General features: G+C 39.8%; 1 protein-coding gene across 9 annotated transcripts in view; it reads left to right on the top strand.

Annotated features, from left to right (window-relative positions):
• The window catches only part of CTNNA2 (catenin alpha 2), a 1,320,632-nt gene that overhangs the window by 445,509 nt on the left and 854,316 nt on the right, over window positions 1–20,807 (top strand). For all 9 annotated transcript variants that reach the window (XM_070479775.1, XM_070479805.1, XM_070479797.1 and 6 more), the window contains exons 5-6: window positions 10,188–10,307; window positions 17,083–17,349. In XM_070479775.1, coding sequence (XP_070335876.1) covers window positions 10,188–10,307; window positions 17,083–17,349 — 387 coding nt within the window. The remainder of the gene's footprint in view (window positions 1–10,187; window positions 10,308–17,082; window positions 17,350–20,807) is intronic.

Here is a 20,807-nt window from a genome sequence, read left to right as displayed (position 1 = left end):
TGGAGTATTCACAATAATAGGGTTGATTCATTGTTGGAGCAGAGGGGGTGAGGTGGGAGGGGCAGTCAGAGAGAGAGGTAGGGTGGGGAGCCTCTTGATTGTCATAATTAGTTTGGAATCTACCAAAACTGAGGGCAAGAGGAGAAGGGGGTGGCACAAGATGAGATGGTTGGATGGCATCACTGACTCAATGGACGTGAGTTTGAGCAAGCTCTGGGAGATGGTGATAGACAGGGAAGCCTGGCATGCTGCAGTTCATGGGGTCACAAGGAGTCGGACATGGCTTAGCGACTGAACAGCAAATTTGGTTAGACTCTGTTTATAGATTATGGGGAGCAATTGAGTAGTCCTAAACAATAAAATCAAATTCCTGATTTAGACAGATACTTTTGGTAGCAGTATGGAAAAGGGTGAGCCCAATCAAGGAGACAATTGAGAGATGTTTTCCATGACCCAGGCCAGTGAACGAAAGGAAAGCTGAATGCAGACAGTGGCCATGTGAACTGTAAGGGGGTAGATTTTAGAGAAATTAAAGAGGTAGAAGCACTAGAACCTGCAGACTGATCAGATGGGGCAGGACCCTTAAAGAATCTTCATTATCAGCTGATCAGTACGATCCAGACCCAGACTCCAGCAGCTTTACAAACCCATCCTTTCTGGGAAATTGAGGTGGCCCAACTCAGGAGTTCAGAGTATGTGTTCTGGAGCAAAGTACCTGGGTTCAAACCCAGATTACCTCACACGTTTGCTATGAGACCTCTCAGGCTGGCTGCGTCACCTGTCTGGCCTCAGCTCTCCTTGGTAAAGCAGAAACAAGAGAAGTATCAACTTCAAAGACCTATTTTGGGGGGACTAAATTAGATATGTGTAAACCATTTGCAACATTGTCTGGTGCATCAATAAGTAATCAGTGAAACTGACTATTGTCATTTTTCTTGTACAAGCTGAAAATAACTGGAAATGTATCAAGCTGTATTATTGTTGTGTTTTGTAAAACATGGCACATTATGAATCAGTGACACTAGCATTTAATCATTCTTGCTTTCTGATGAAATCATTTTCTTCACTTGCTCACAAGAAAACAGAAAATTTAATCAAGAAGGCAGCTTATCTTTAGGAGGCAGAGAGATAAAGTATGATGATGCTGAGATATCAGTGTCAAACTAGATTATATGATTCAACAAGTAGTTAAATATAGAATTCTATATTTGTTCATTCGTTGACTTGGCCAACTCCCATTTCCAAGATATTTAGGTTGGTGCAAAAGTAATTGCAGTTTTGCATTGTTGAACTTTGCCATTTGATATTGAAATATATTCTTAAATAAACATGGTTATGTTGAAATGGAGCAAAAGGCTGTGGTCCTTGCCCAGCACCATGTCATCTGAATACCTTCTGCATGTGGAAAACTTAGTCAAAGAATAAGTTTAATCAGAGAAATGAGAAATGCTGAAAGAAAGGGCAACAGTCAAAGGAGACTAAATAATAATAATTTAGTCATTAAGCATAGTCAAGGACCTTCTCAAGGTTCTTTCTCAAGGGCTATAGATAATATTCTGAGCCATATCTTGTGAGCTGTCTTATAGATAACAAACCCCAGGTGGAGAAGTTAACTACATAATGACAGACTGTACCCAGGACTTCAGTTCAGTTCAGTCACTCAGTCGTGTCTAACTCTTTGCGACCCCATGAATCGCAGCACGCCAGGCCTCTCTGTCCATCACCAACTCCCAGAGTTTATCCAAACTCATGTCCATTGAGTTGGTGATGTCATCCAAACATCTCATCCTCTGTCGTTCCCTTCTCCTCCTGCCTTCAATCTTTCCCAGCATCAGAGTCTTTTCAAATGAGTCAGCTCTTCGCATCAGGTGGCCAAAGTATTGGAGTTTCAGCTTCAACATCAGTCCTTCCAATGAACACCCAGGACTGATCTCCTTTAGGATGGACTGGTTGGACCTCCTTGTAGTCCAAGGGACTCTCAAGAGTCTTTTCCAGCATCACAGTTCAGAAGCATCAATTCTTCTGTCTCAGCTTTCTTTATAGTATAACTTTCACATCCATACATGACTACTGGAAAAAAACATCCTTGATGGACCTTTGTTGGCAAAATAATGTCTCTGCTTTTTAATATGCTGTAACTTTGCTCATAACTTTCCTTCCAAGGAGTAGGTATCTTTTAATTTCATGGCTGCAATCACCATCTGCAGTGATTTTGGAGCCCAAAAAAATAGTCTCTCACTGTTTCTACTGTTTCCCCATCTGTTTGCCATGAAGTGATGGGACCAGATGCCATGATCTTAGTTTTCTGAATGTTGAGCTTTAAGCCAAATTTTTCACTCTCCTCTTTCATTTTCATCAAGAGGCTCTCTAGTTCCTCCTTGCTTTCTGCCATAAGGGTGGTGTCATCTGCATACCTGAGGTTATTAATATTTCTCCCAGCAATCTTGATTCCAGTTTGTGCTTCCTCCAGCCCAGAGTTTCTCGTGATGTGCTCTGCATATAAGTTGGCTTGGGCTGCCACAATTCTGAGACTTGACCGTAAAGAAATGGGAACCTGTGCACCCTGGAACTGAAGATTAACTGTATCTAAAACAACCAAGATGATGCTAGTCAGACCACTGATGAACAATTTGAAGATGACTGTTGGATATGACTGTGCTGTTTCTGCATGTATCCCCTCCCCGACTCTGTCTATAAAAACTCTCAGCCCCTGCTTTGGACAGATGTCAGCCTTTGGACTGATGTCTGCCACCCTCCCCCCACCCTGCAGTTGCTGGCATCTGAAATAAAACAAACTTTCCTTTCTACCAACTTGGCTTGTTTATTGGCTTTTGAGCAGCAGGCAGCCAGACTCCACACACATACTCTTTCGGTAACAATGTTACACATTATTTTAATACACATTTCTCACTTTATGTTTTTTGTTAATGAATTATTACTTGCTGCTTATTTTATGTATATTTTAGACTATGGAAATTATGTTAGACAGAAAGAAAATTCTAGCAATCTTCTTATTCAAGTTCAAAATGGATCATAAAGCAGTGGAGACAGCTTGCAACATCAACTCCGCTTTGGCCCAGAAACTGCTAACGAACATGCAGTGCACTGGTGGTTTAAGAAATTTAAAAAGGAGATGAGAGCCTTGAAGATGAGGAGTACAGTGACCAGCCACCGAAAGTTGGCAACAACCAATTAAGAGCCATCACTGGAGCACTTACAGCTACACGAGAAGCTGCCCAAGAACTGTGTCGACCATTCTGTGATCATTTGGCATTTGAAGCAAGTTGGAAAGGTGGGAAAGCTTGAGAAGTGGGTGCCTCATTATCTCACTAAAAATAAAAAAAAACCAAATTGTCATTTTGAAGTACCATCTTCTCATTGTAGGAAACGACAATGAACCATTTCTTTATTGGATTGTGATACGTGACAAAAAATGGATTTTTTACAATCAGTGACAAGCAGCTCAGTGGTTGGATGAAGAAGAAGCTCAAAAGCACTTCCCAAAGCCAAACTTGCACCAAAAAAGGGTCACGGTCAATGTTTGGTGGTCTGCTGCTGCTCTGATCCACTGTAGATTTCTGAATCCCAGAGGAACCATTACATCTAAGAAGCATGCTCAGCAAATTGATGAGATGCACTGAAAACTGCAATGCCTACAGCCGGCATTGGTCAACAGGAAGGGCCCAATTCTTCTCAAAAACAACTCCAGACTGCATGTCACACAACTGATGCTTCAAAAGTTGAATGAATTGGGCTACAAAGTTTTGCCTCATCTGCTATATTCACCTGACGTCTTGCCAGGCAACTACCACTTTTTCAAGCATCTTGACAACTTTTGCAGCAAAAATGCTTCCACAACTAGCAAGACTCAGAAAATGCTTTCCAAGAGTTTGTCAAACCATGAAGCATGGATTTTTATGCTACAGGAATAAAACTTTTTTCTCCTTGGCAAAAATGTGTTGATTGTAATGGTTCCTATTTTGATTAATAACGATGTACTTGAGCATAGTTATAATGATTTAAAACTCAGGGTCCAAAACTTCAATTACTTTTCCTCCAACCTAAGAATTTAAAATTTCATTATAAATCCAGATCCTAACAAGAGAACTTCGTATGACATACCATAAGTCTGCTGCATACACACGAGTTCAATTCTAAGAGTGTGTTCATAAGTCCAGTTTGTTCATGAGTCCAACAAAATTAGCATAGGTACCCAACTAACACGGTCAGCTCTATAGTACTGTACTGTAATAGGTTTATGATACTTTTCACACAAATAATACATATAAAATAATTAAACAGAAAAATACAACATTTTCACCTAACAATACAGTGCCTTGAAAAGTACAGTAGTCCAGTACAAGAGCTGGCATACAGGGCCTGGTATTGAGTGAACAGACAGAAAGAGCTACTGACTGGGGGAGAAAGGGGAGGTGGAAGATCGTAGAGCTGAACGGTCATCAGCAACAGAGATGGAGGCAAGCTGCCATTTCACTCAATTTAGGGAATGCATGTTGGCGTCTTTGCAAGTTCACAACTTGAAAGTTTGTACATAGGGGCCTTATTGTCTTACATCATTTCATTGGGTTTCACTTAAAATCCCTTCAACTGAGTATCAAGATTAGGACCCTGGAATGAAGTCAGTCTGTCCAGAGATGTTGATCGTAACAACATGGACAGTGATTGTGCCCAGAAGAAGCATATCACACAGGCCAAGAGGAGGGCCAGGCTCCTCTGTTCAGTGTTGTGCCCATCCCTATATGTCTGCCTAGTCCCTAGAAGGTGCTTAAAAGGTATTGAGTTAGTTTATGAATTCTCAGTCTACTTTTATTATGTCAAAGTAAATTAGTGAAATTTCAGTTGGGAAAGTTAGAGATTAGATTTAAAAAGTCTATATCAAATAAGTAGACACAATTGTGGAGTAAATAATAGTGGCACGTAGGCTTGCTCTGGAAATGGGGGTAAGGGCAATATTGAGCAGACTCTGTGAGAAGATCAAAGATTTCAAGAGTTGTGAGAGACAAGCTTGAAAATAATATCTAAATCTGGTAAAGATAGAGGACACCGTGATATCCTGTCTAGAATTTTCACTGTGCTCAGCTGTTCCCACGTGCAGGCTCCAGTATTAAGGACAGGAAGACCTGCCGGAGCTGAGGGTTCTTGCACTGGTGTTCTTCAGCCCAGACTGGCTTTTGTGAGAACAGCCGTCAGTAGTACCCAAGCTCAGGAGGGTATTCTCATTTCAGGGAAGGATGTGGCAACTGCCCTGAGGGCCCTCTTTATCAGCTTGTTGGAAGTGATTTCCCAATCCAGCTTGGCACACAGAGCCACGGCAAACTCCCCTTATCACAGCTCCCCCATGAGACCACCACGTCCTTCCACTCTTCCTAGATTTCTTGTCACCTGCAGATAGTCCAAGAGCAAGAAGTAGTCTTTTCCTTTTTACAATTATTCAGGAACAATGTTTACCCTTAGGTGGATTATACAGCAAGTCTGTATCTGTGTGTGTGTGTGTGTGTGTGTATCTGTGTGTGTATGTGTGTGTGTGTGCGCGCGCACGTGTGCATGCACGCACACACACGGGCTCAGTCGCTTCAGTCCTGTCTGGCTCTTTGTGACCCCATGAACTATATAGCCTGTCAGGCTTCACTGTCCATGGGATTCTCCAGGTAAGAATACTGGAGTGGGTTGCCATGCCCTCCTCCAGGGGATCTTCCATACCCGGGGATCGAACCTGCATCTCTTGCACTGCAAGCGATTATTTACCCACTGAGCTACCTGGGAAGCCCATGTCTATGAAAGGAGATCCTAATTCTTGACAGGTATTCTGCAATATATTTGCTATTTTACCTTTCATTTCCCCCCCACCTAATGTGCCTGGTTTGTTTGGGAAAAGAGCAGAAAAGTCATCTTTGGCTACCATGTCGATTTCTATAATATTCTTTGGTCTATTTGAGTTCTGTTACTTCTTTTTAAAATCATATTGGCATTTTACCTATTTGTCAATTTCAAGTAGGTTTTCAAATTCATTAGTGTAGAAGGTTTCATTTTGTAATTTTCAACATTTTATATCTTTTTATCCAAATTGTCTCTTATAGATGACATATTGCAGGATCTTTATAAAGGCCCCATCTGAGAATTTCTGTTTTCTAATGAAAGCATTTAGCCATTTATATTTATTCTATATTAGGACTTAGTTGACCACCTTATTTTATATTTTCCATTTTTATTTCTTCTTATCTTCATTTTGTATCTAATATTATTCTTAGAACAACCTTTTGTAGTATCTGGACTCTATTGCCTTCATATTATTAATGAAGACATTGGAGTTGGAATTTAGAAAGGTTAGGTGACTTGCCCTGGATCACAGAGCTAACAAATGACAGAGCTGGGGCTCAAACACAGCCCAGTCTGACCCCATAGCCCTCCCTACACGTCCTGACCTATATGTGTCACTGTAGGGCAGGTAAGTGGACAAAGTGTCCTGGGTTCCTCTTCTACATAAGGATTACCTTTTAAGATGTTCGCTTCACTTCTGTGTGTGTATGCTTAGTTGTGACCAACTCTTTGCGACCCCATGGACTAAAGCCCACCAGGCTCCTCTGTTCATGGAATTTTCCAGGCAAGGATAATGGAGTAGGTTGCCATTCCCCACTCCAGGGTATCTTCCCAATCCAGGGATTGAACCTGAGTCTCTGGTGTCTCCTGAACTGTCAGGAGGAATCATTGCTTGGCATGTAGGAGGCAATTTCCTTTCTCCACACACCTGAAAATAACAAAAGAACATTAGCTCTGTTCAAAAGCAACAACTTTATTTTCATATTGATTTTGACTTTTCAGAAGTGCCTGGAAGTGCCCATCTCTCCCCCGCCCTGTTATTTTTTTCTTCTTCCTTGTGTGTGTCCCTTCCACTTTGTATTTATTCTCTCTCTTTCTCTCTCCTGCTCTCTCTGTATCATTTCTCTTTAATAGCAGTATACTGGGCTGGTGATGGTATCCTAAATCCTAGATGTTAATTCCATTCTCTCCATTTCTGTGGGGTGTTGGGTAGGTTCAGAAGTGTGTTTCGATATGAGAGCTTCTCACTAGAAACCTGTCACTCTGGAACTCTGAGTATGATGAAGTCTAGCTTTATGCAGACAGACACTATCACTGGTGTTGCTCTTCCAAGGAACTTCATTGAATTAGAAACATAAATTCAGACCAGCATCTGGATTCTTCAGAGAAAAACAATAAGAAAATAAGTGATGTGTAACAAAGCAAAATAAATACTCCAAATTGGCCTGATTAAAAACCAACAAGAAGCCTGTTTTATATAAATATATATATAAAATAAGACAATTCCAAGATTTAGTTCCTTCTGAGATAATTATTTTGTTCTTCCCTGGGGCCAGATTTTATGTCCCAAGAAAAGATTTACAACTCAAATAAGCAGCAGGAACAAATTAACTGCCAACAGCTTCCTCTCAGTGACGCTGTTGATAGCCACGGTAAAATGATTATAAATCTATTAGAAAGAAACATCACTGATGAGTTGTTTTAAAGGTTTGAGATATGAGATTCTTATTAATCCATGAAAATGTTTAAATGAGCCATTTCATACTATAAAATGCCCTTTGACTCGAGCGCCTAAAAAACATCCTATCACACAATGGTTCTGTTTTCAACTATACTTCTCTTTCCCTTGAGAATAATTAAAGCCTGCATAGGAATTGGAAAAGATTAAAATTGATGAATTAAATCATTTTGTGTTTTTACAAATAGAAAGAAAAAAAAAAAGAGAATCTCCATCAATGATGAGAATGGAAACAATTTTATCTGGAGGCTAGATTGAGCTCCTTTCACCTTCTTTGTCAATAACCTTCATTCTGGCTGCAACCCTTTCCTTAATGAATGTTAGTCTGTTGGGTAAACTGAATGGTACTATAATATCTATGGAGGAAAGGATGTGATGATATCCATTATCACTGGTTTATATACACCATTTTCTTCCTCCACCCAGTGAAACTTGGTGAGGAAGTTGGATTAGCAACCTTTGTAATTGTGTCAAGTTTAAACAAATTGTATATCTCTATCACTTGGCACTGTGTTAATCTATGACTTTTTCTAGCCACTTTAGTGGTCATTTGGATCCCCACATTCTCAACCATGAACTGTCTCTATGTTGTCTTTTGATTCGATCTAAACTACAAGAGGCAATTGGAATTCTGCAGTAGGCCATAAATTCTCGGTATTTTTTATTACTCTTTTAGAGCTTTGTTGTTGTTCAGTCACTAAGTTGTGTCTGACTCTCTGTGACTTCATGGACGCAGCATGCCAGGCTTCTCTGTCCTCCGCTATCTCTCAGAGTTTGCTCCAATTCATGTCCATTGTGTCAGCGAGGCTATGTAATCATCTTATCCTCTGCCATCACCTTCTCCTTTTGCCTTCAGTCTTTCCCTGCATCAGGGTCTTTTCCAGTAAGTAGACTCTCAACATCAGGTGGCCAAAGTATTAGATCTTTAGTGTCAGTCATGAATATTCAGGGTTGATTTCCTTTAGAATTGATTGGTTTGATCTCCTTGCTGTCCAAGGAACTCTAAAGAGTCTTCTCCACACTAGAGTTTGAAAGCATCAATTCTTTGGTGCGTGGCCCTCTTTATAGTCCAACTCTCAGAGCTACCATCCCTCTCTCTCTCTCTCTCTCTTTCTCTCTCTCTCTCATTCTCTCATTTTTCTGCTGCCTTTCTCAAAAGCCTGTACTAGTTGAGGCCTCTTCATCAGACTTCCTTCAAAACTAAGAACTTTCGATTTTGCAAATGTGGTTTCCATCTTGTGCCTTGTTCACTCAAGATTATGTTCTTGGTTATTTCCAGTGATTGTTACTCTGTTCACCCTAGTTGATGCCACCTTAAATGGCAATGAAACAACTTCAAATTCACTTACTTCTTGAGGCTCACTGTTTTCTCCTTCATGGAATGGCAAGGCACAATCATAGATTAAAATCACAATCCCTAGGACTTCCTTGGCGGTCCAATGCTTAATAATCTTCCTGCCAATGTAGGGAACACAGGTTTGATCCCTGGCCTGAGGACTGATTCCACATTCCTTGGAGCAGCTAAGCCCATCCGCCACAACTACTGAGCCCACATTTTAGAGCCCAAGAGCCGCAACTAGAGGGTAGACCCTGCTCACCACCGCAAGGGAAATTCTGCCAGCAGCATTGATGAGCCCGTGTGCCACAACCAAGACTCAGCATAGCCATAAGTAAATAAATAAATGAAATAAAAATGAAATTGCAATCCCTTTACTGCAGTTTTGGAGGTGATGCCAAGATGTAGATTTACGCTATCTCAAGCTTTTTGCAGCCCAGGAGTTCCTCTAGTTTTTGTTTACAAAACATTTCCTCCTGTGAAGATTTCTGGTGTTTGTTTTTAAATCCATACGTCTTCTTAAGTTTATTCTTCTTTATCTTTCTACTTGAAAGTAAAAGTCCATATTCCTTATGGAAATCACAGCTCAAAATATAAACAATGTAGTATTTTATATGATTTAGAAGTTTAGCAATTAGTATCTTTTATATAAGAATTCCCAGGTGGTGCTAGTGGTAAAGAACCCTCCTGTCAATGCAGGAGACATAAGACATGCAGGTTCCATTCCAGGGTCAGAAGATCCCCTGGAGAAGGACACGGTGACCCACTCCAATATTGTTGCCTAGAGATTCCCATGGACAGAGGAGCCTGCCTGGCTACAGTCCATAGGGTCACAAAGAGTAGGACATGACTGAAGTGACAGCATGCGTGCATCTTTTGTGTAAGAAATAGTATGTAATTTTCTGATTATAAATGCTTGTTGGGGTACTTTTCTCCTATTATTTATTTAAATATTAATGCATTTTTTAACAACTAGTGTTTCTAACATGTTTAGCAATGTTGAAATTTGCTGTTGTTTATTTGCTAAGTCATGTCCAAATCTTTTGCAACCCTTGGACTGTAGCCCACCAGGCTCCTCTCTCCATGGGATTTTCCAGGCAAGAATCCTGGACTGGGTTGCTATTTCCTTCTCTAGGGGATCTTCCCCACCCAGGAATCAAACTAGCATCTTCTGGGTTGCAGGCAGATTCTTTATCACTAAGCCACCAGTGAAGTCCAATATTGAAATACTATCCAGTTATAAATATATTGGATTTTTTTGTTTGTTTGTTTCAGGTGGAGGAGGCCTTGGAAGCTGTCAAAAATGCTACAAATGAGCAAGACCTTGCAAATCGCTTTAAAGAATTTGGAAAAGAGATGGTGAAACTTAACTATGTAGCTGCAAGAAGACAACAGGTAGGAAAAATTTTGGAAATCTAGGGGAGAAAAGACCCTGATGCTGAGAAAGACTGAGGGCAGGAGAAGAAGGGGGCGACAGAGGATCAGATGGTTGGATGGCATCACCGACTCAATGGATGTGAGTTTGAGCAATCTCCAGGAGACAGTGAAGGACAGGGATGCCTGGCGTGCTGCAGTTCATGGGGCTGAAAAAGTTGGACATAAATGAGCAACTGAACAACAAGGGGAGAAAGCGAGTGAGTTTACATAATCTTGGAGTTTTTAGACCCGGACAATGCATCATCGACTGTATCAACTGCTTGTCAGATCATCAAATACCCTAGGACCTGTGATCACAAAGGCAGTTTCCTACTTGGATCAGTTCTGGTCCCATTGTACACTGCTGGTACTCCCAGTCCCCTGGGTACTTACAGTTAATCCAGTTAATCACAGGGCACCTGCCTTACTGGTGGGGACCACCCTGCCAACCCCACCAGGCTCTAACCTTTCTCTTTTTTTTTGACCTTTATTTACTTATTTTTTAATGTAAGAAATTACATTAAAAATTGTAATTTGACACTGCCCCATTTTTGCAGCGTATCTAGAATAATATGTTGTGTAAATTTTTGCTGTACAGCAGTTATTAAGTTATACATATAGATACAGTTTTTAAAAATATTCCTTTCCATTATGTTTTAACTCTGGATATTGTTTTAACTCTGGATATTGTTTTAACTCTGAATTATGTTTTAACTCTGGATATCCCAGTGCTAAACAGCAGGACCTATTGTTTATCCGTTCTGCATGTAAGAGTTTGCATCTGCTGACCCCAAACTCCCAATCCATCCCTCCCGATACCTCTCCCCCTTCACACCACAGGTCTGGTCTCTATGTCTGACCTGATTGAAAGAAAAAATGTCAGACTGGTGTGGCACAGTGACCAGTCCCTGGGCACTTTGCCTTCAGTTTTTACCTCCCCACCCTGTGGACAGCACCTTATATATACAACACCCCTCTCCCAAGTATGCTGCATGCAGAGTAAAACTTTTATGAAAGAGATTAAGAAAACATGAGGGAAAATAGAGGAAAGGCAGAGAGAGAGAGAGAGAGAGAGGGAGAGAGTGGAGCGGAAGAGGGAAGGAGAACACAGGTATTGAGTCATGTTGATGAAGGTGGTTGGTCTGGGTTTTCTCTGCTCCCCATTGTCCTAGGATGGCACCTCCATTGGCCAGCTGTTTGTTCTGTAGGGACCATTAGAATTGTGTGTTCTGAAGAGTGGATCTTTTTCTTTATTCTTAGCAAATAGCATCTTTAAATATGGGGAGATTTGTTAAAATCCTCTTCACCTGCCCTCTTGACTGCTCCCAGGATTTCTGGCAACTTCCAGTGACTTTTTCTAATGTGCTCAATGACCAGCAGGAAATTTCTAGCCAACATTTTGAGTGTTCATCTGTACCAAACAGAAGTAATACCTGGGTTATAAATCTGACCAAGATCTTGTCCCTTTCCCTAAAGAGCTTCTAGTGCTTTGTGATGGGCACATAGGCATGATTTTGTTGTTCAGTTGCTCAATTGTGTCTGACTCTTTGCAACCCCATGGACTACAACACGCCAGACTTCCCTGTCTTTCACTATTTCCCAGAGTTTGTATAATTTTAGTTCATGCGGTTACTTTCAGGTATTTTGTTATCAACAGAATCCTTTGTTCAGGTGGAATCTTGCTTGGTGGCCCACCATGTGTAGTGTGATTAGGAGTGAAGTCACTTTGAAGCAAAGGTTTAAGGCCCAGAAGCTATTTATTGAGCCTGACCAAAAAAAAAAAAGTACATTGACAATAAAAAGAAAATTACATTATCTTAATTTCAGTGAACCTAGCAGGAGGCTGGGGCGAAAGGTGGGTGCCAGGACACTCAGAGTTTTGAGAGTGTTCTGATTTTATTGTAAGTAAGTAGCAAGTTGAACAGTTCGGAGTTTGGTATCAAAGTCTCAGATTTACATTTTCATATTTTTCTAGATATGTTGCAAAAAAGGGGTAGTGTCAAAGAGGAGAGACTAGTTGTAGATGGGTGGAACTGAAGTCTTCTAGATGAGTGACTTTTTGGAAAACCTTTGTCTAAAGTCCAGGCTCTTGTTCAACTCATCCAAAAGAATTTGGATGAGGAACACAAAAGTGCAAAGGAAAAATAAACACACATTCTGGGGCTGAGGAGCAAAGAGAACAAAGTAGCAGTTTATTCAGGGAAGAAGCAAAAGTTAAGGAAAGGAGTATGGGAGTCCTTTGGACCTGGTAATGCCCCACAGTGTTGTTGATCTGCCTTTTATCTTGTAGCTCTTTGAATGGGTAGGGGTCTTTTTGATTAAGGATTGAATATTCATTGAGGGAAGAGCTGATGTTTGTCCTGGATTGCACCAGTGTGCATTAGCTCCTGGTCCTGGCATTTTTCTCCTGAAGCCGTGCTACAGGTATTCTAAGAGCTGTTTTTCCCCTTAAATTTTCCCACATCAGGCACCACATGTGGAAGGTCCTACAAGGTCATCAGCAGCCTGTGCAATTATATTGTACCTGCTCCATGGTTTTCATGCTCAGAGTTTCTTGCTCAGATGCTGCAGAGTTTCGGTTTTAGTTGCCATTCCTTCATGCACTGTGGTCTCATTAAGAGGAAAAAAAAGAGGTGACTGTCTTCTGCCTAATGCCTGCACTTGATGAGGCCGTCCTGGGGCCCTGCCCTGCCCTTTCTGCCTCAGAGATGGTCTTCATTAGTGTAGCAGCAGTAAAGATGGAGAAAAGCCTAGGGAGTCCAAATTTACATTGAAAATAGAACACTCAGGACCTGCTGTGGAAGTGGCTATGGGAGGTTAGGGAGTGATGCGACCAGTTCACATCTGAGGTTCTGTCTCAGCAAATATGTACATGCTGGTGAATTTACTGAGATTGATGAAGACTGGAAAGCAGCTAGTCTTCCAGTGGTATCAAGTGGTATCAAGATACATTGATTTTGAGATTTTTATAAGATAACCATGTAGAAATGTTAAATAGGAGAGAGATGAGGGGCGATCAAACCTCATCAAATCATCAGCATATAACTGGTATTAAAATCCATGGGAATAATATGAGATATTCACCTCAGGATGCCCATATACATATGATTTATTTTTATCTCATTAACATCATTTTAACTAGTACCTATTTCAAACTCAAGAAAATTTAGAAAAGAAGGGAAAAAAAGGCACATAGCCATCTATCAGCCACAAAAACGTGGTACTTATATTTTGGTAGATTGCCTTTCAGTTGCTTATCTTCATATTTTAACATTTATATTCATGCTATACATATAAGCATTCATGTTGTAGTCTCCTTTTTATTTATATTACCCATTTTATTATTTTATGGAAACTTCTTTTAATATCCACATAAAGAGTCCAGGGACTTCCTTGGTGGCTAGATGGTAAATAATCTGCCTGCAATACAGGAGATATGGGTTCAATCCCTGGGTTGGGACGATCCTGTGGAGAAGGGAATGGCTACCTACTCCAGTATCCTTGCTTAGAGAAATCCCTAGACAGAGGAGCCTGGTGGGCTACAGTTCATGGGGTCACAAAGAATCAGACATGAATGAACAACTAACACTTTCACTTCACAACGAGTCCATCAAATGAGAACTTCAGTAGTTTACTTAACCAATTCTTCATAACTCAGCATTTACATTGTTTACAATTTTCTTCAATGTGGTTAAAAATGTTTCTAAAAATATCTTTATGGAAAGAATTTCCTAACCTGTATTTCTCACTTTCATATTTAGATTTTCTTATTAGTATAGATATCCCAGAATGGAATATAAAACTTCTGGCCAGGTGTTCTGGAAGTTAATTAAGACCCTTGATAACTTCCAATGGCACTGCCTAGATTGTCCAGTGTAAAGGATTCCCTCACATACTGGTTCCCTATTTATCTTTGTTGAGCTTTAGGGCTAAAAATAAGTTATCTCAGTTTAGAAATTCCGTTGACTGGCATGGATCTATTAGTGCCTAAGCAGAAGGAGATAGACGGCTCAATTGTTTACTGCTTTTTTGAAATAAATTTATTTATTTCATTATTTTTAATTATTTGAGTGTCTGTTGCAGCTTGGGGGCTTTCTCTCATTGTGAGCAGGGGCCACTCTTTGCTGCAGCTCACAGGCTTCTCACTCCGGTGACTTCTCCCGTTGCAGAGCACAGGCTCTAGGCCCATGGGCTTTGGCAGTTGCATCCCGGGGCCTCGTAGTTGCAGCGTGCAGCTCTGGGATACGTGGGCTTCAGTAGTTGTGGCACACAAGCTCAGAAGTAGTGGCACGTGGGCTCAGTTGCCCCACATCATGTGGGATCTTCCTGGATGGGGGATCGAACTCATGGCCCCTGCATTCGCAGGCAGATTCCTTTCCACTGGGCCATCAGGGAAGTCTGGTTGTTTACTTCTTATTGTCAGTTTGTCTTACCAATCCTAAATATCAAATATAATGTGCTTGTCTCAGAATTATTTTGACCGAAAATAAGAAAGGATGCAATTTACTGTTTCCAGGTCATCCATCTTTCATGTACCAACTGAGCAAATAGGGATATAACCCCAGTGGTTCAAACACCCTCTAATGATACATTTTGAAACTAGAGAAATTTTCTCCCAGAGATGCTCAGCTGGCAGTCTTACATGGCTCTGAGAGAACAGTACTGCCTTTAATATTTCCAAAAATACTGTGAACATTTTCTTAACAATACTCTCTAAAGCTGAAAATAAAGAGTCTACCCAGTGATACTATTTTGACATCCAAAACTTAGAAAGCAAATCATCTGTGATCTATTTTTTTTATTATTTCCTCAACTCAAATGATAGATCTGCCATCAAAAGCGGTTTTTTATTTTTTTTTTTAATTTTTTTAAAGCAGTTTTTAAAAAAAAACTGAACCCCATTCTGAAAATGATAATGAAGTGCCAGTGATGCAGTAAGCAAAATCAGACGAGTTTGATTTCCCATATTTGTAATTGTAATTGATTATGGAGGCAGGCACAGTGTCAGGAGATTGAAGTTTGGGTTTTCCATCTGCTGATAACTAACTGATCGACACAAGCCACTTACTTTGTTGGTGGCTCAGTTTTTCCATTCTTGCAGCACTATTTATTGGATGCATTTTTATGAGCCAGACATTGTGCTATCGACTGAAGAACCACTGAACAAGAAAGCTAGGGCTCTTTGCTCTCATTAGATATACAGTTTAGGAGAAAGACATATGCTTATGTAAATGCAGTAAACCATGATGCATTTTAATGATTGGAGGGAGGAGGGCCTTATGGGAGCAGCTAGAAGGAGAGGTAACTTACAGAGTTGGATGGAGATTGGGTTTTCAGGAGATGGGCCCCATCAAGGGAAAGGATAGGCTGGAACAGGGAAGCTCAGATATTTCACATGGGAAGAGCAGTATGTACAAATTTTTGACAGCTAGAGAGAGGAGATGGTTTCTAAAATATATGTAGAAAAAATATTTCTTTTTCAGTTGTTTTCCTACATTGACATGTAATTCTTAAATTCATATTGCATTTTTAAAAAACTTTATTTACTTTTAATTGGTGGATTAAATTACAATTTTGTGTTGGCTTATGCTGTTCAACAATGTGAATCATACATAATCATGATATAATCTTATTACATATTATAATATAATTGTAATACTCTTTAAAGCTGAAAATAAAGAAACTAAAGAAAACTAAAGAAAAATAAAGAAACTTCCCAGTGGGTACTATTTTGACAGCATATATATATATGCATATATATATACATATATATATATATCCTCTTCCTCTCTCCCCTTCTCCCCATTCCACCCCTCTAGGTCATCACAGAGCGTCAGGCTGGGCACCCTTTGTTATTTAGTAACTTCCCACTATCTATTTAACACATGATAGTATATATATGTCAATACTACTCTCTCAGGTCATCCCACCCTCACCTTCCCCCGCTGTGTCCACAAGACCATTTTCAACTAAGTTCATCAGTAGCGTTTTTCTAAATTCCATATATATGCATTAATATAGAATACTTGTTTTTCTCTTCCTGATTTCCTTCAGCCTGTATAAGAGGCTCAAGTTTTATCCACCTCATTAAAACTGACTCAAATTTGTTCCTTTTAATGGCTGAGTAATATTCCATTGTATAAATCTACCACAATTTCTTTATCCGTTCATCTGTCGATGGGCATCTAGGTTGCTTTCATGCCCTTGCTATTGTAAATAGTGCTGCAGTGAATGTTGGAGTATACATGTCTTTTAGAATTGCAGTTTTCTCAGGGTGTATGCCCAGTAGTGGGATTGCTGGGTCATATGGAGTTTCCCAGGCACAAAATTGTTTTATGTTATCATTTTAGATTGGTAACTTAAATAATATATGTCATGAAATGAGCAACTCGACTTGGAATTTGGAGACTACAAGTATTTTATTTTATATTGTTGTTCAGTTGCTAAGTCGTGACCAACCCTTTGTGACTCCATGGACTGCAGTACACTAGGCGTCCCTGTCCTTCACCATCTCCTGGAGTTTGCTCAAACTCATGTCTTACAGTTCTACTTTTTTACCTTTGTATTCATCAATATGAATTAGATTTAATGACATACCAATACCACATATAATATAGTCATTACACAGCATCTTATAAACAAATAAAGCATTAACTGAATACAAATAAAATTGATGTGGTCCCAGAAGCCTGTGACTCTAAGCTGTTGCAGATACTTTGACGGCAAGCCTCACATCTGTGTTTCGCACACACAGGAGCTAAAAGACCCTCACTGTCGAGATGAGATGGCCGCCGCCCGAGGAGCTCTGAAGAAGAACGCCACCATGCTGTACACGGCCTCCCAAGCTTTCCTCCGCCACCCGGACGTGGCTGCCACCAGAGCTAACCGAGACTACGTGTTCAAACAAGTCCAGGAGGCCATTGCCGGCATCTCCAACGCTGCTCAAGCTACCTCTCCCACCGACGAAGCCAAAGGCCACACGGGCATCGGGGAGCTGGCCGCGGCTCTGAACGAGTTTGATGTAAGCATCTGGGTCATGTGTCCAGAGGGGGGTGTGCTTTCACCGAGAAAATGTATTAGGGATGAAGAATACCAAGATAGTATACATTGATTTACCTCTTTTGGAGGCTTCTGATAGTAAGATAAACTACATAATATGTCACTGTTACTAGGCATCTGACATCTTGGTAGAACCTAGTACTGGTCTTTGAAGGAACTGGCAACTATATTTAAGAACCTGATCGTATTCAAGCAGAAACCCTGAATACTGTAAGTTTCCTCACTGTTATAGTAAGGATAGTTTATAATTTGCAAGTTTATCTTCATTATTAAGGGTTTCCCCTATAGTTCAGTGAGTAAAGAATCCGCCTGCAGTGCAGGAGACGTGCAGATTTGATCCCTGGGTCAGGTCAGGAAGATCCCCTGGGGGAAGAACCCAGCAGGCTACAGTCCAAAGGGTCCCAGAGAGTCAGACACGACTGAGCGACTAAGCACACAGCACTTCATTATTGAAGAGGCAAATGTCCTAGGCAGTGTAGGTGTTGTGTCTGAGTAAAGGATTGCTCTCAATTTCTTGATTTTTCAGCCCCTGGCGATCAGACTCATTGCCCTCTCATCCTATCCAGGATCCTGGTCTTCCTTGCATCAGCGCTGCCTCACCCCACCCCAGGTGGCACCTCTGCTAGTCCCATGAATGACTCATATTCTGAACCTGCTGTTTCTAGGGGTTTGTCCCAGTGAGGGAAGCAGTGGAAGGAGGGCTCAGTGAGCCTGGGTATATTTGAGGCAACAAAATAAGCTGGAAGGATGCCTGTCATCAACAGTCCAGGCTAACAGCTCTCACCACTTCTGGGTCAGGATATAGCCCATCTGTGAGAAGTTGGAATTCAGTTGAGTTCATCCCATGTTCAGTGAGAGCCTATATGTGTTGTGAGCTACAGACATTTATAAATAATTAGCATCTGCTTTTAAGAGTTATGTTTTCCTGTAGAGGAGAAAAAGGACAAAGAATGAACTAAGACTCTAAATGATAAAATACCATGTAATAGAAATTCACAGGAGAAAAATCAGTTACTTAACAGCTGTGGAAAAAACTGATGATTTTGCTCTTGGATGTGTAGACATGAATTTTTGGCCTGTTAGAAAAGAGGACCAGGAGGAAATGATTGTTAAAGGCATGGAAATGGATGATATAAAGGAGAGATAATTATAACACTTAGTATACAGATAAGAACTTCCCTAGTGGCTCAGTAAAGAATCCTCCTGAAATGTAGGAGACCCAGGTTTGATCCCTGGGTATGGAAGATCCCCTGGAGAAGGGAAATGCTACCCATTCCAGTGTTCTTGCCTGGAGAATCCCATGGAGAGAGGAGTCTGCAGTCCCTGGGGTGGCAAAGAGAAACGACTGGGTCACTGCACACGCACATATGCCCAGATAATTCTTCCCTGTTTTCACAGGTGGCTCTCCTCTTTCCCTTATTTTTTTCAGTTAGTCAAAGAAATATATATACATACTGAACTCAGACTATATATTATTTCCAAAGTATTTTATAAGGATTAATTGTAATAAATTTCAAGTATTTACCAGAAATTGGGCCTTAATATGTAGTGTATTCACAAAGGTTTAGGAGACAACATAAAATTCATTAGAACTAATAAGACACTTCAATAAGTTTTTCAATTTTAAAATAAATGTATAGAAGTTACTGGATATCCATACTGTAAAAAAAAAAAATGGAATAATGGAAAAGAGATCCTGTTTACAAAATGAACAGTAAAAACAATACTTTTATTTTACTTAATCTACAAAATAATTTTAAAAATTATTATTTTAATACTTAATTTTATTTATTTGTAGATGCTGGAAATAATCCTGATACAGATGTAGAGGACATAAGAGAGGAAATTGTATTACTCTACTAAGGGGTGAATGAGTGAGTGAAAGTTGCTTAGTTGTGTCCGACTCTGTGACCCCATGGATGGTAGCCTGCCAGGCTCCTCTGGCCATGAAGTTTTCCAGGCGAGAATACTGTAGTGGGTTGTCATTCCCTTCTTCAGGGGATCTTCCTGATCCAGGGGTAGAACCTAGGTATCCCACATTGCAGGCAGATTCTTTACCATCAGAGCCTCTAGGGAACCCTTTACAAGGAATAAGTTTTCCTTTTTGGTAAAAGATGTCAGGGTCCTAGGTAGGAAAAACTATTGACCCTATCAATTTTTGTAAGATTCATACAGTCCCTATAAAAATTCTAAGAGGATGTCTTTTTGGAACTTGATAGAGTGATGATAAGGGTTTTTTGTTGGTTTGTTTTTCTGGAATAGGAATGGATGAACCCATGATTTAAGGAAACAAAAGTGAGTAGGTCATGCACTTAGATATTAACACATTATCATGCCATATTAAATTTTAGTGAGTACATTAGAATAAAAATGCCTCATCAGTTAAACAGAATAGAAAATAACAATGTCAAATACAAAATTATTTCATGAAATGATGCTTTCTTTTTCTGGAAATGGTGCTTTTTAAAATTAAGAATAGGTAGATTATTTAGATTTTGATCAATTGCACTATAATCATAGTTTATTTTATAATAAAAAAGTAAACAGTAAAACCTAAGTGAGGACCTGGTAATAATGTAGCCGTGCACATACAGAGGACTCTCTTGAAGGACAGTCCAGACTCTTCAGCTGCTGCTGCCTTCTTCCCAAGAGCGTGATGCCTGCAGCTTCCCGTTCTCTTTCTGTCTCGATGATTTTCATTAAAAGGAGCCTTTAGCCACAGAGAATTTAACAGTTGAGGCATCACTGGGTATTATACCTTTAGACTCAGAAGATAAAAACTTAAGGCCGTATGGGGAAAATCTATTAGTAAAATATGTTGGTGTACTTCCCACCTGTTCTAATAGGGTCGCATCTTCTCATGCTGGACAAGTAAGGCTTTGGGAAATTAACACATGAATATAATAATTGAAGTTATTTTTTCAAATAAAAAATGGCATATTAACTAATTCACTAATTATATTTGATTAGCTTTATATATCATTATACATATTAACTAGATGGTTTATTTTTACATTAAGTATATGTTAACTAAGTAATTGTATATTCTATTAGCTAAGTATATTAACGAAGTAATATTCCATTATTAAATGGGTATTTGTTCTCAAGCTATGTAAATTGCATAAAGCATTATTTAATGTCTAAAATTTTGCTTATCAGATGTTGACAAAAATCAACATGTGAAACTGTCTCAATTAGCGGTAGAATTAGATAATAATTCCATTTGGTGTGGATCCCTAAAAACTGTTATTTAATAAATGCAATTAATTTTGGTATCTTCTCAAAAGTAATAATGCTACTACTGGTGTAATGCTACACCAGAAAATCTGGATAGCACTTAACGATATTTGAAATTTTCTAACTAAAAATAGTGTTCTGTTGCTCTTTACTTTGTAACAGAATTACACATTTCTATTCCAT

The sequence above is a fragment of the Odocoileus virginianus genome, chromosome 2, assembly GCF_023699985.2.
Source record: "Odocoileus virginianus isolate 20LAN1187 ecotype Illinois chromosome 2, Ovbor_1.2, whole genome shotgun sequence".
Classification (NCBI taxonomy): Eukaryota; Metazoa; Chordata; class Mammalia; order Artiodactyla; family Cervidae; genus Odocoileus; species Odocoileus virginianus.
Note: the sequence above shows the minus strand (reverse complement) of the source record. Positions and strands in the feature narration are given on the sequence as shown.